This window comes from Marmota marmota, unplaced genomic scaffold, assembly GCF_001458135.2.
Source record: "Marmota marmota marmota unplaced genomic scaffold, marMar, whole genome shotgun sequence".
NCBI lineage: Eukaryota > Metazoa > Chordata > Mammalia > Rodentia > Sciuridae > Marmota > Marmota marmota.
In genome coordinates, this window is record NW_026000068.1 from 11,154,195 (window position 1) to 11,166,719 (window position 12,525).

Genomic DNA, 12,525 nt, shown 5'->3' on the forward strand with positions numbered 1-12,525 from the left:
ACAGTATCAGGTAGTGAATACATGTGCATCATTAACATTTCTACACTAGGAGCTCCAAAGGAACAGGGCCCAGGTATCAACATCTACCCACCATGTCGGCTTTATCATTGGCCACCTGTAGTTCCTTTTCTTTTACTTCCAGTTCTTTGCTCAGGGCTGCAACTGATTCTGAAGCTTCTTTTAGTTTTTCCAAACCGGTATTCATTCTGGGGTTAAAATAACCCAAGCAAGCAATGTTAAAATTTGTGGCGCTTGGACACGTTTTCCAAGTACTGGTTCACAAATATAAGTAGATATTGTCACAGTTGAAGAATAAGCATGTATGCAAAGAGAAAATCCAAAAGGGCTTCACAAAAGGGCATAAAGCCAGGTTTAGTTCTAGCTCAACCACAAGTTCTTCCTAGACTATGCTTAAGAAGCATGAGCCCACTAAAACATGCTTGTTCCATAAGGAATGATGGTGCATTTAAAATGTGTATCATGCAGGAAATGTGCTTAATGACATTTAACCCCATGACAATCAACTTCAAAGGTCTGAAGCTCTTGTTATAGAGGAAAGAAAATAAATAACGACTATTTTTCAAAACAGTCTGATGAAGTTAAAGAAAAAAGATTTGACCTCAAAGAAAAAAAAATTAAATTCATCAGAACTGCCCCAGAAGAGACTAACCACCTACCTGAACTTGAGATAGTGTGCTCTTAAAGATGGGACTCCTCAGACTCATTTATTCCAATCACCACCACCACCACCCCAACCCAGGGATTCCTTATATGGCAGCCCCTGCTGATTCCGACTATATTCAGGCAAAAGATGTGAGTCTTCAGAGAAGCACAGGGCAGAGCATTAAAGTTTGGAACAAATTTCAGGTAAGCAGTATTCACTATGCAGTGAGTATATACACCAGGTGATTCTACCTCACCCACTCAGAGGGGTGGGACAGAGGAAGGAGGGAAGGTCTGCATCCTCACTGCCTCCCAGGCCTCTTATTGCTATCATTATGTCATTGCATATCACAGAAGGTGGCAGAGCACATAAAACCTGGCAACAGTTCCTACTATTGGGCAACAACCAAGTCTCTAGGAATCATGGGATAATCCTCTGGATGGGCTCATCCTCAGCACTACTGGTATTTCGGGCTGGGTAATTCTTTGCTGTGGAGGCTGTCCTGTACACTGTAAAATATTTAGCAACATTCCTGGCCTCTACCCATTAGATGCCACTGGCCTCCATCCCATCCCCAATCCTGCTAACCCCATTCATGGCCAACAAAAATGTCTCCAGTCATTGCAAAATATTCATGAGAAAGAATTTTGCTGCACGATGAGAGAACCCCTGAACACATAATTCGCTGCTCTAAAATGACTTTTATTTGAACTTCACACTTACCTGTTGGCCAAGGTCTGAACCTCTACACGCTTTTCTCCATAAATGAACTTATAGCTCTGAATAAAGGAGAGGTATGATTTGGGGGTCACATGGGTAGAACGTCGGAATCTCTGGAAATAATCAACACATTTCTCAGCCACCCCGTCCTGGAAGGAGCCCATGCATTGGACCACCTCCTTCTTGGTTTCCAAACTGCAGTCAATCTCATAGGAAGAGAGGAAGTGTTCAGACACTGCAAAGAATCAGGAATGACAGCATGTAAGATATAGATGTGGACGACCATTTTAAAAGTTGCCTGGCTATTTTTAAAGGACTGACATACTTCCTAGGACTGCATACCATTTTTGTAGCCCCAGCTAGGTAGATCTATGTCAGCACTTTTGGCCCCAGGCCTAAGACATCAACAATTCCATTTTCCCTTTCATACATAAAACTATAAAAGACTTCCAGCCTATCATCATTCTTTGTTTTTGGTGCTTGTGCACAGAAGTCTCCTCTACACAGCTGCACGATCTGGTCAGCAGCCAGCCTGTTTTATGGTTTACATAAGGACAAAAGTGATAGAAATAACTCAGACATCAGTGCCCACCTGGTACTCATATTTAACAATCCCATTTATTTTTTTTTTTTTACTCAGAATCTGTTAGTCCCTTAATTCCTCCAGGCTCTGACTGCATTTGGCACATAGAAATGTTCATCACTAAAATTTTTTATGCCCAGGTTATCCTGCCCTTAAACGCAGCAGCTGGCCATTGGTGTCTGGATCTAATTTGTAGCATCCTTTAGAAATGTTTGGGTAAAAATCTCTTCTTGGAGAACCTTTACCTTCCTCATAGTACCTGACAGCAGACCAATTCTAAGACAGCATTTTCTGCTATAAGAATAAGCTAAGAGCTGATCAATTGCCACATACATACTGAGTGCTTCTTGTATATCCAGCACTGTGAGGGGTGGCATAGAAAAGAGAAATATAAAAGCTGATCTCAACCTCAAAGAATTCACAAGGGTTATGCATAATGTAGTTAAAAATTGTCACAACCGTTTTTATGTATTTTAGAAAAACTAGCCTATGTACACAAGAATTATAAATGGAAATATAGTCAGTAAAAACTGGAGGGAAAGAAAAAGAACCAGGTGAGCAAGCCTAACATGTGACAGCACAGACATGCAGAAGGGTAGCTTTTCATCACTAGAAGTTGATCACTAAACTAGATTATCATGCAGTAAACAGCAGGGACCATTCATCAGTTTGGTTACACATATAATCACCACATACTGCAAGGCAATAGATTAAGACACACTCAGAACACATATTTTCTATGAGTTTAGAAAATACTATAAAAACAGTTTAAATTCTAGGAAGTTTAATTCTAGGCACTGGAAAGATAGAAACAATTTTTACCTGTGACAATGTGTTTGTGTGTGTCTGTGTGTGTGTAGCTGGGGATTGAACCCAGCACCTTGCATGTGCTATGCAAGCGCCCCACACTACCAACGAGCTATAACCCAGCTGCTCTATGATGGAGTTTTTTAAGTGCTAACCACAACAGTGCAATATCCACTACTCAGCATGCACAATGCTGAGTGCTTTATTTGGCATTACAGGATATCTTCAGGACAACTCCCACTTGCTGAAAACTTCTTTGTTTTATCATGTGATCATTTTTTTCTTACATAGATGAACAGAGAGAATCAATAATGGGAACCTTTTTCTTTATGTAGCAAGTTATCTTTTTATATTCCCCCAAATCAAAGAGAATAAAACTGGGATGATTTTATACAGGAAAGGTTACATAAAAGACCTCTCAGGGTGACCCAGGCCCACTAAGAGGCAGTCATTGACTGCCTCTTAGGTAGAAAGAGGTTCATGGTGAGCTGGAAAAGACAAAGGGAATTGGGGCCAAATTGTGGAAGGGTGATGAGTTTTAACATGGACCAGCCTGTTCACTGAGCACCTTGTCAGACACGAGTAGCTGCCCTAGTGGTGAATAGAAAAGATGTAGTCCTTGGCCTCATGCATTCTAGTCCTGTGGATGGATGAGCAATAATCCTCAAGCCACACAATTAGGTCTATGAATCGGAAACTGTGGTTGGTCTCAAGAAAGACAAGCACCGTGTGCTGTGAGATGGACAACAGGAGACTGCTCAGTGCAGGAAAGGGGGAAGCACAAGAAGATTTTCCCAGGGGGAAATTTTGATGAGTTAGCATTACCCAAATAAAGGGAAGAGGGTTCTGTGGGGAATGGGAAGATGATGGTGTTGCATGGGACAAAGAAATGGCATGTTCAAAGATCCAGGGAACCAGCAATAGAGGGAAAAGAGAGCTCAGGGGAGGGGCCAGCTCTTCCCAGCTATGAAGGTGATGCTAAATACCAATGGCTCCCTTCTCCCCCAAGTGTAAGAGAAGGACACGGAGAGATTTAAGCAGAAATCAGTGTGGTTGGTTTGTGTTTTTACCATTTTACTGTCTGCAGTCTGAGATGGATGGAGACAGGACAAGGGAAGGGAGATCCTAAGAGAGCAACCAGTTTTTCCATGTGAGCAACAAGGCGGCTTGATGCCGGGGGTCCGTGAAACAGAAAGAGGCAGATTCCCCCAGGACTTAGGAGGGAACCCTGACACAGTGTGGAGATGCATCACACCTGAGAGCTGAAGGAAAGGCAGCTGCGAAAGACCGAGAGGCCTCTGACTGCCTGGTCTCAGGAATGATGGTGGCACTTTCTAAGAGGGGGAACCAATTTGGTTTCAGATATTAAATTCAGGGAACCTGTGAAACATCCATGGGAATGGATCAAACAGGCAGTTGAGAGCACAGCTTTCAAGCCAGTGGACAGACTAGGCAGGAGATAAAAACCAATGGGGCATATTATACAGGAGGCTATGGATGAGCTTTCCTGCAGAGAGAATCTGGAGCAAAGAAATGGGTGTGCCTCACCCTCCAACCTGCCTGGCTCACTGCACCAGCAAGCTCAACAAACATGTTTCCAACAGATGAACAAATAGATCCATGCACGAAGATCAGGACACTTACAAGGAACTGAGGCACAGAAATGGGAGTTTTCCTGCCTCTACGTAATCTTGGCATGGGTTGATGCAATGAGATTTAAAAGAATGGGACAGATTTGTGAGAAATTAACAAAGGAAGGATGAATGGTTTGTCTTATAAAAGAAGGGATGTTTGAAGCAGGGACTTCACAGGAAGGGCTCTATTTATAAATTGGATCATTTTAAGTGTGCTACATGACAGTTATGTCACCTGGTGTTTTTCGTTGCTAATGATAATATCTCACGTGACATTCTACAAAGCACTGCACACTGATTACGATATTTTATCGTAAGCTTTAGTATAACTCTCAAATACTGGTGTTTTGTGCCCTGCATGCATACCCTACTTCAAGGAATTTTAAAATCTTACCTGTAGTTTTATTTATATTTTTATAGAACTTAAAATTTTAAATTGCCAGTCTTTTTTCGAGCTTTGTGAAACAAAGAAGAAAATTACACTGTACACTCATACTTCAAACATGTTAAGATATTTTTTATTTAAAAGTCACATCTTGGAAAACCATTATTGTAAAGAATAGTGTGCCGAGAATAAAACTTCCCCAGTGGACAAAAGTTTTTTTTGTTTTTTTTAAAAAAGGATAGTAGACAAACAGAGACGACTGACTGATTTATACATATGATTGGGAGATGACAGATTCATGAAAGATAAATACATGATCAATTAATAGGTATAGATAAATGATCAATATGATAGCTGATTCATAGATTGGACAGATAGATAAGAGAGATGGAGAGATGGATGGATGATAGGTAGGAAAACGTGTTCTAGCCCCAGTACTGATCCTACTGACTCCTTCCACCTCCGATGAGTCCCTCGGCTTCCCTCCCCCCAGTTTCTCCATCTCTAGACCATCCACCAGTCATTCTCACACAGGGTACCACAGAGTTGGAGGGGCAGGGTCAGGGGGGCAGAGTGGTGGTGCTGAGAGGGGGAGATTCCAGAGCACCTCCTCACCCTTCATCTTCCAGTGCTTTATCTGCTAGGGATACCTGTCAGGCATTACCAGGAAATAAACTATAAAATCAGACGAGAAATCTGAAAACTACCACTCTGAATCAGGATTCCCCTACAATTCTGAAACAGAGGTTCAGGATTATCTGCAGCTTTAAAAATAGCCATGGACAATTTCACACCCAAATCTGGGGGAAAAAAAAATCACATTAAATGTCTAATCTCTAACACGTTCTGCACTACTCTCCTGTTCCAATTTCATTCACAGAGTAAAAGAGGCATTACGTTCCCATGGGATGGAAGATTGGACAGAACAGGCAGACTCCCATCAGAGAACTGGTAACAGCCTTTGTCAAGGACAGAAGCCATTAGAGGATTGCGGGATAATGTTTTTCTCTCTGATTTACAGCATCGCAGCAATGGGAAGGGAATGTCCAAGAGACACTTGGTTTTAACTACTCTGGGGCCGACAAACCAACTTAAATAGACCAGTGAGATTAACATCTTGCTGTCTTCCTGTGACATCCCAAAAACTGCCTGGGGATTCAATTGGAGGCAAAGTCTGCAAACACCCCTAAGAAAAACTACAGTCACTGTAAATTAACCCAAAGGGTAGAAATTGAAGGTCTCATTCTCTGATAAACCTGCTCCAGGAAAAATCAGCTACCTAATAAAAAAGAACAACGTCTCATAGCAAAAATTCTCAAATGCTGTATGAAGTGAGTCAGTTCAACCCAATACAGAGATAGCCAACGGCACAGAACATAAATGAATAAACAAACACCGTGAACCAGAAACCCTGACATGAATATTTCCACCACACTAACCAGCAACTAAGGCGTCCTTAGGCCATCGGCTGAACCAGTCAATTGTGCACCCTGAAATAAGGGCAGGGAACTTCAAAGCTCGATTTCGGAATTTCTCCCCCACCGGAGAGAAGCAGAGCACTATATGAAGGTTGCTTCGGACGCGGCACATGAAGTAGTCACACAGGTTCTCATTGGTAGGAGGGCGCCTGGGGTGCTCTTTTTTCATGACTAAGGTCAGATCGCTATTAATTTCATCAATTTCATCACGAGCAAACAGGTTGGAGACCTGAAAAAGAAGTACAGGCATCTTCCTTCAGGACACACACATCCAGACAAACCTCAACACACACCTCAGGGGCTGATGCTTTTCCTCCACTTGGGGGTCTTCAACTCGCCTTTTATAACTTAACTGAAATTTTCAAGATAAAGTCTACCGCATCTCAAAATCACAAACAATTCTATGATTAACTGCAAGGCCACAGCCCTCAAAGTGGGTAAAATACACACACCAAAATGCAGCCGTTCTTCTCCCCTCTGCCCCGTGTCCTCGATTGTCACTGGGGGCACTCACTCATGTTTTAAATGCTTAGCCCCTTGTTTTCATCGGGACCTTCATGCTTGAAAAACACAGGAGCTGCAATGGTGTATGCCTGCAATCCCTTCCCCATGGGAGGCTAAGGCAGGAGAACTTCAGGTTCAAGGCCAGCCTGGGTAGTTTAGCAAGACACTGTTGCAAAATGGAATAAAAAGGGCTCGGAATGGAGCTCAAGGGTAGAGTGCTTGCCGAGGCCCCGGGTTCAAGTTCAATCCCCAGTATTGTTTAAAAGAAAAAAAAATCAATAGAAAAAAACCATTTTCTACACTGATCACCAAGTCCCCAGTAGCATTTATTCAAAACTCCAAGGGAAGAAAATAGAGAAAGATCTTAAGGCAGAGAAAATCTGGAGAGATAAAACGTGTGAAGAATAAGTGAGATCCTACCTCACCAGATGATAAAACATTGTTCATATATTCCAAAAATGACTCGTCTTTAATCTCATTGTCCGTGAAAATAAAAGTGATTCCTTTGCCTTGCTGACCAGCTGTTCTATACAAAAACTTTAGGTCTTCCATCAGGTTTGATGTGTTGTAGGATCTGAAGAAATATTGTCATTGTGTCGTTAGCTAACTTGTTCTCGGGGCAAAAAAAAAAAAAAAAAAAAGATCCGTGTAATAATAATGCTTTATACCAGTTAGCTAGGCAAAAAGTTCAGATTTTGTGCCGTCATATAGTATCTATTGGATACAAATGTTTCTGGCTAATTGATTTTTAAAACTCCACATTTCATAAAACATTATAATTAGTGTTTTTATACATAAAGAAAAAACTAAAATAAAAAGCCAATCTGAAACAGAAATATAATTTCTACTACAAGGAAATGTCAGTTGAATGAATACGTGTAACATTTTGAAAATAGTTGTTGGAAATGACAGAATATTTTGAAAGCCCCCTATCTTAAACTGGTATTTTAGAAGACATCTCATAACTTAAATCAATTCAAGCTTTAATTTTATGGGGAGAAGCTTCCCTATTACAAATGATCTCTCCTGACGCCCCGATATGATTATTACCCTCCACGTCTTTGGATTCCACATAAAAGAGTTTTCTGAACAATCTATACCAAAATTGCCAGAAATGCTAAGAATATCCCACTGTAAATCTTCTATCAAAAGTAAATCTTAGTTACAAGTCAGAATCAAGAAAGGTTAGCCAGGTCTCAATAAAGGGTCGTCTGTTACTGCCAGAAGTATAAATAAAAATATTCTAATCTTGGAGACTGAGACTTAGTAAATTATTATTTGTCCTTTCCATCATTAAATAAACTTGCAACCCACAGCACAGGAGCAACTGGCCATCTGACTTGTTAAAAGCTGCTCATATTTAACTTCTGTACTCTGACCTATTTTAAAATCTATAAGCTCATGGTTCCCAAATGGTAGGCTCTCTTGCATTCCAGCCTCAGCCACACACATGTGCAAAGGCCTAAGGAGCGGGATGCTATCTGAAAGGCAGTGAGAAGGCAAGGCAGACTTTGGCCCTTTCCCTCATTGTTGATGGGTCATTCCTGTGTGACATGCAGAGGAACTAACTTGTCTCAGTGAACATTTCCCTAGGGTACATTTACTGAGGCCCCAAGATGCAGTTGAAGCCACAATGCATCAGGAATCTGGATTGACTACCAAGGTCCTGCAATCGATTTCCAGCTACATCTGAGAGGTCAGGCAATTCACAGCCTCTCTGAACTTCAACTTCAAGATAGGCTATTGCCCTCTTAACCCACTGAGTGGTTTAAAAAATCAAACTATCTCATGCATAATAAAGTGCTTTGAAAACAATAAGGTTTTAAACAATGTTAGGAACAAAAATCAGTCCAATCCTTTTCCTGTGTAGGTTGTATTTTATTTGGCTCTGTTTCTGTCCACAAACTAGAAGAATCATACAAAGGTAAACACAGCCTATTTCTGTCAGCCCTGTTACTTCAATAAAAGAGCAGTGTTATGGTTTGGAGCTAGAATGTTCCCCAAAGGCACATGTGTCGAAGGCTTGGTCCCCAATGCAGCAGTGTTTGTATGGGCGGGATCTTGGGAAGAAATTGAATCCTGAGGGTTCTAAGCTCACCAAAGGATTCATATGAAATAAACCCTTCCTCCCCTAAATGGGTTTTCTGAGGTATTTTGTCAAAGCAACAAGAATCTAATACAAGCAACCTTTAAATTTATTCTCCAAGAAGAACCCTCTAAATCAGACCAAACACAAACTGTAACAACGGCAGCTTGCATAACAGACTCTCCAACCCTGGAGATTCAGCCTCTGTCCTAGCAGGTGTCTATGAGACTCCCCCAAGAGACAGGTCAATGACATGTTTTACCCATCAATGCCCAGTAAGCAAGACTTCCTGCCCCCACATCTATAAATTAACCCCAAATAATCTTCATTCCAACTAAATTTACCAGACTGTCTTCCTGTTTCCAACCTTAAGGAGGCTAATCCTGAAACTCTCTTTAACTGCTCTGAATCACCTCCGCTGATCTCTTCCTATTCACCCACCAGCTGTGCTTTCTCCTTGCACTACACACACATACCTGAAGACAACTCCTCTGGGGTCCCCTCTCTTGATGAAACTACCTAGCTAGTTTCCCAAGCCCCAAACCAGGATGCACCAAGTCCGTAAGGTCCAGCTTCCGGTGGGTCTGTTCTCCCTCTCTGCATTCTTACTGCCACCACTCACTCATGGCACCGTCACACCTTGCCCCGGACCCAAGACAGCCTCATTGCTATTCCAGTTTAGTTGCTTCCATTCACTCACTGCACGTCCGAATCTGACATGTCCTCCTAGAGGTAACCCATCAATGGTGTCCTGTTGCTCTCAGAGGAAGTCTCAGCTCCTCAGCAGACCTTCAAAGGACCCTGCGTCTCTTCTCTTCCCATCTGTACCCTCTCACTGGGCACCCAGCCATATGCAATTTCTTCCAGGGCTCATGTGCTGACTGCTCCCCTTCTCTGCAATAATTCCTACTCATATTCAGGTTTTCAATTGAAGCATCATTTCCTCCAGGAAGACTCCTTGATCACCCCCTAGTTTAGGAGCACCTCTTTTATGGGTCAAGGAGAATTGTTCTGCACTCATTTCCCTATCTTATACAGACAGTACTGATGAATCACACCTTATTGAATGAGTGGCTCGTTGTCTGTCCCCTTTGAGTCACTGTAAGCTCCACAATGACACAAGCTACTTCATCTTTGCCATATTTGGTTCTGGAATGTCCCCCAAAGGCCTATGTGGAAGGCTTGGTCTCCAACCTGTGGTGCTGTTGAGAGGTGGAACCTTCAGGAAGTGGGGCCTAGTGGGAGGAAGTTAGGACCTGGAGGCATGACCTTGAAAGGGTATTAGGACCCTTCCCTCCTCCACACCCCAGAAGGCCAGCTCTCTCCATCAGGATCTTGTGCCTTGTCACAGGTCCAAAATCAACAGGGCCAACTGACCATAGAAGGAAGCCTCTGAAACCATGAGACAAAATAACTCTTTCGTCCTACTAAGAAAGTTAACTGACACAGCATCACTCCCCTGGCCAGTACTAGACACACAGTCAGTGTTCAATAAGACACTTTGAAGGGTCTGAGTAAGTCAATGTACATTTTTATCTATTTTCCATTGTATTAACATTCTTGAAATCTGCATTAATGCATAGGAGAGGTAAGTTTCCTCTGAAATGCACCAAAAGGAAAAATAGAATACTCATATTGTATATGGCATCAAAACAAGGAAGCAGTTATTCACTATAGTGAGAGGCTGAAATGTTTCAAAAGTAGGTTGTTAATGTGAAATGTTCATGGACCATGACAAAGGTTGAAAGGGGAAATTTAGTCAAGGTTCAAGAAGGAAAGCTGTTGCGATTCTTAATATATATAAGAAAAATGCATTCTTAACTCGAGGTGGCCTCTGATAACCTTTTTCCAAAATCCATTTTAGGTTAAATTCAAAGCTTTTTACCTTGTCAGAGTGATCTGGAAGGAAGTATAGCCAGCAATGAATGAAGCCAACCTTGTCAGGCTCTGCTTTCCTGATCCGCCCACCCCAACCAGGAGGGCATTTCCCCGAGGAGTACGAATGACTCGGGAGATCTATAATATGGAATAGAAAAGGCATAGATCTTTCAACATGTAAACAGACTGTTTTTTCAATTTGTTCAATGTGAAAATAAGGCCAAATATCATTTTAGAAGACCGAGCTATCTTAAGATCAGAACTGGAAAGAGATGCTGGTTGAAGGAATGAGGGCATTTCTGAAACAGTACTGTGTTTAGGATGCATTAGACAGGGCAGGGCTCTGTGTTGTCAAGGAGGTAATGGGGACTTCGAGGTGTCCTTTCAGTTTGCCCAGCCTAGGGTACTGCAATGGGGAAGAGAACAGACATTTCAAACCAATATCTATCCTCAGAATGCAGAGCATGCAAATGATTAAGATATCCTCCACATTTGAAAAAGGAATTTAAATCAGAGAAGTCAAATCCTAAAATAGGGTATACAGAATAGAAACACCCTCCTATTTTTTGGCAAAGACAGTGAACCTAAAATATCCACAAAGAAGTGATTAAAGAATGATCAAAAGGCTGCTCCATGATGATCACTTGCCCCAGACCATGCCAAGTCCCCCTTCTAGTGGAAGTTCATATTTACTTGGCTTTATTCCTACTTGATAAAGTAGGAATAAATGAACTACTTAAACCATAAGGTCCCACCTGGAAAGCGTTAGGTGTAGAATTCTTGGCAATCCTTTTCCCTTGTGTGGTAATTATTCCTCTTTCTTTCCTAACTACAGTTGGAACCTGGGGTATTGCTGTGAAAGTCACATACCCAAAACAAATGAGGTTAGGGCTGAAAAGGGGTCACTTCTCTGTGGCCAGGGAAGCTTCCAAGAGTCACTGGGGCTCTCTGTTCTGCCAAGGTTTTGTCAAACACCCTTTACCAACATTTCCCCCTCTAGCTGGAATATGCTCCATCCCTGTTGGAAATACCCTTGGGTTTTGGACTATCTCACCCACTTCAGCATGAATCCTGGGGAAAGAGACCATGTTTCCCTGCTCTGTGGGGAGCTGACAATCTTGAGGCCAGCTGTTTCCCCAGCTCAGAGCACATCCCTGCTGTGACTCTCTCCAAGCCCTAGTGGGTGAGAGGGTAGATGTGTGAGAGGGAGACAATGCAGGTAAGGAACTACCAGAAGCCACACTTCTGAGGAAGTCTTGTGTGCTTCCTCAATTGCCACGTTTCAACCATAATTGTTTCCTTTGTGTGATGTGAGGGAATATATTAGGGGTTTGTAAGAATTTTGTCTATCTGGCATTAAGGAAATGTCATTCAACATGTTTACCTGGAACTGAGCTGAAGTCCCACATTAAAATTTCCCGTTCCTAGGCACATGGTACACCCTCAAAACATATCTGACAAATGAACACATACATGAACAAACAGAAGGCTTAAAATGGACTTTAAAAACTCGTGCTCTTGTTTTAAAATATTTTAGGAGGAAAGTACAGCCAAGTGAGACACTCAAATAGAGCTATTTCGACCTATAAGGTTTGGATTGTGAAATAGAGAAATTCTTTTTTTTAACCCCATTAGTAAGTATTTAAAAATTTAAAATTTTCACACGATAGCAGGAGACCTGTTGGTAGAACCAGCATGAATGCAGGAACAGAGAGGAATGGCCAGTGGGAGGAAGACGGGCCAAGGAGACATTCCTGGCTCAGGGCAGGCAAAACTTAGGTGTGCA

The 12,525-nt window shown here is 42.0% G+C and overlaps 1 protein-coding gene across 4 annotated transcripts in view; it reads right to left on the reverse strand.

The window, feature by feature from the left end:
* Positions 1-12,525, reverse strand: part of Dnah5 (dynein axonemal heavy chain 5) — a 282,316-nt gene that overhangs the window by 74,900 nt on the left and 194,891 nt on the right. For all 4 annotated transcript variants that reach the window (XM_048814008.1, XM_048814007.1, XM_048814009.1 and 1 more), the window contains 5 exons: positions 10,747-10,877; positions 7,196-7,349; positions 6,233-6,500; positions 1,388-1,619; positions 92-206 (listed from right to left, as the gene is read on the reverse strand). In XM_048814008.1, coding sequence (XP_048669965.1) covers positions 92-206; positions 1,388-1,619; positions 6,233-6,500; positions 7,196-7,349; positions 10,747-10,877 — 900 coding nt within the window. The remainder of the gene's footprint in view (positions 1-91; positions 207-1,387; positions 1,620-6,232; positions 6,501-7,195; positions 7,350-10,746; positions 10,878-12,525) is intronic.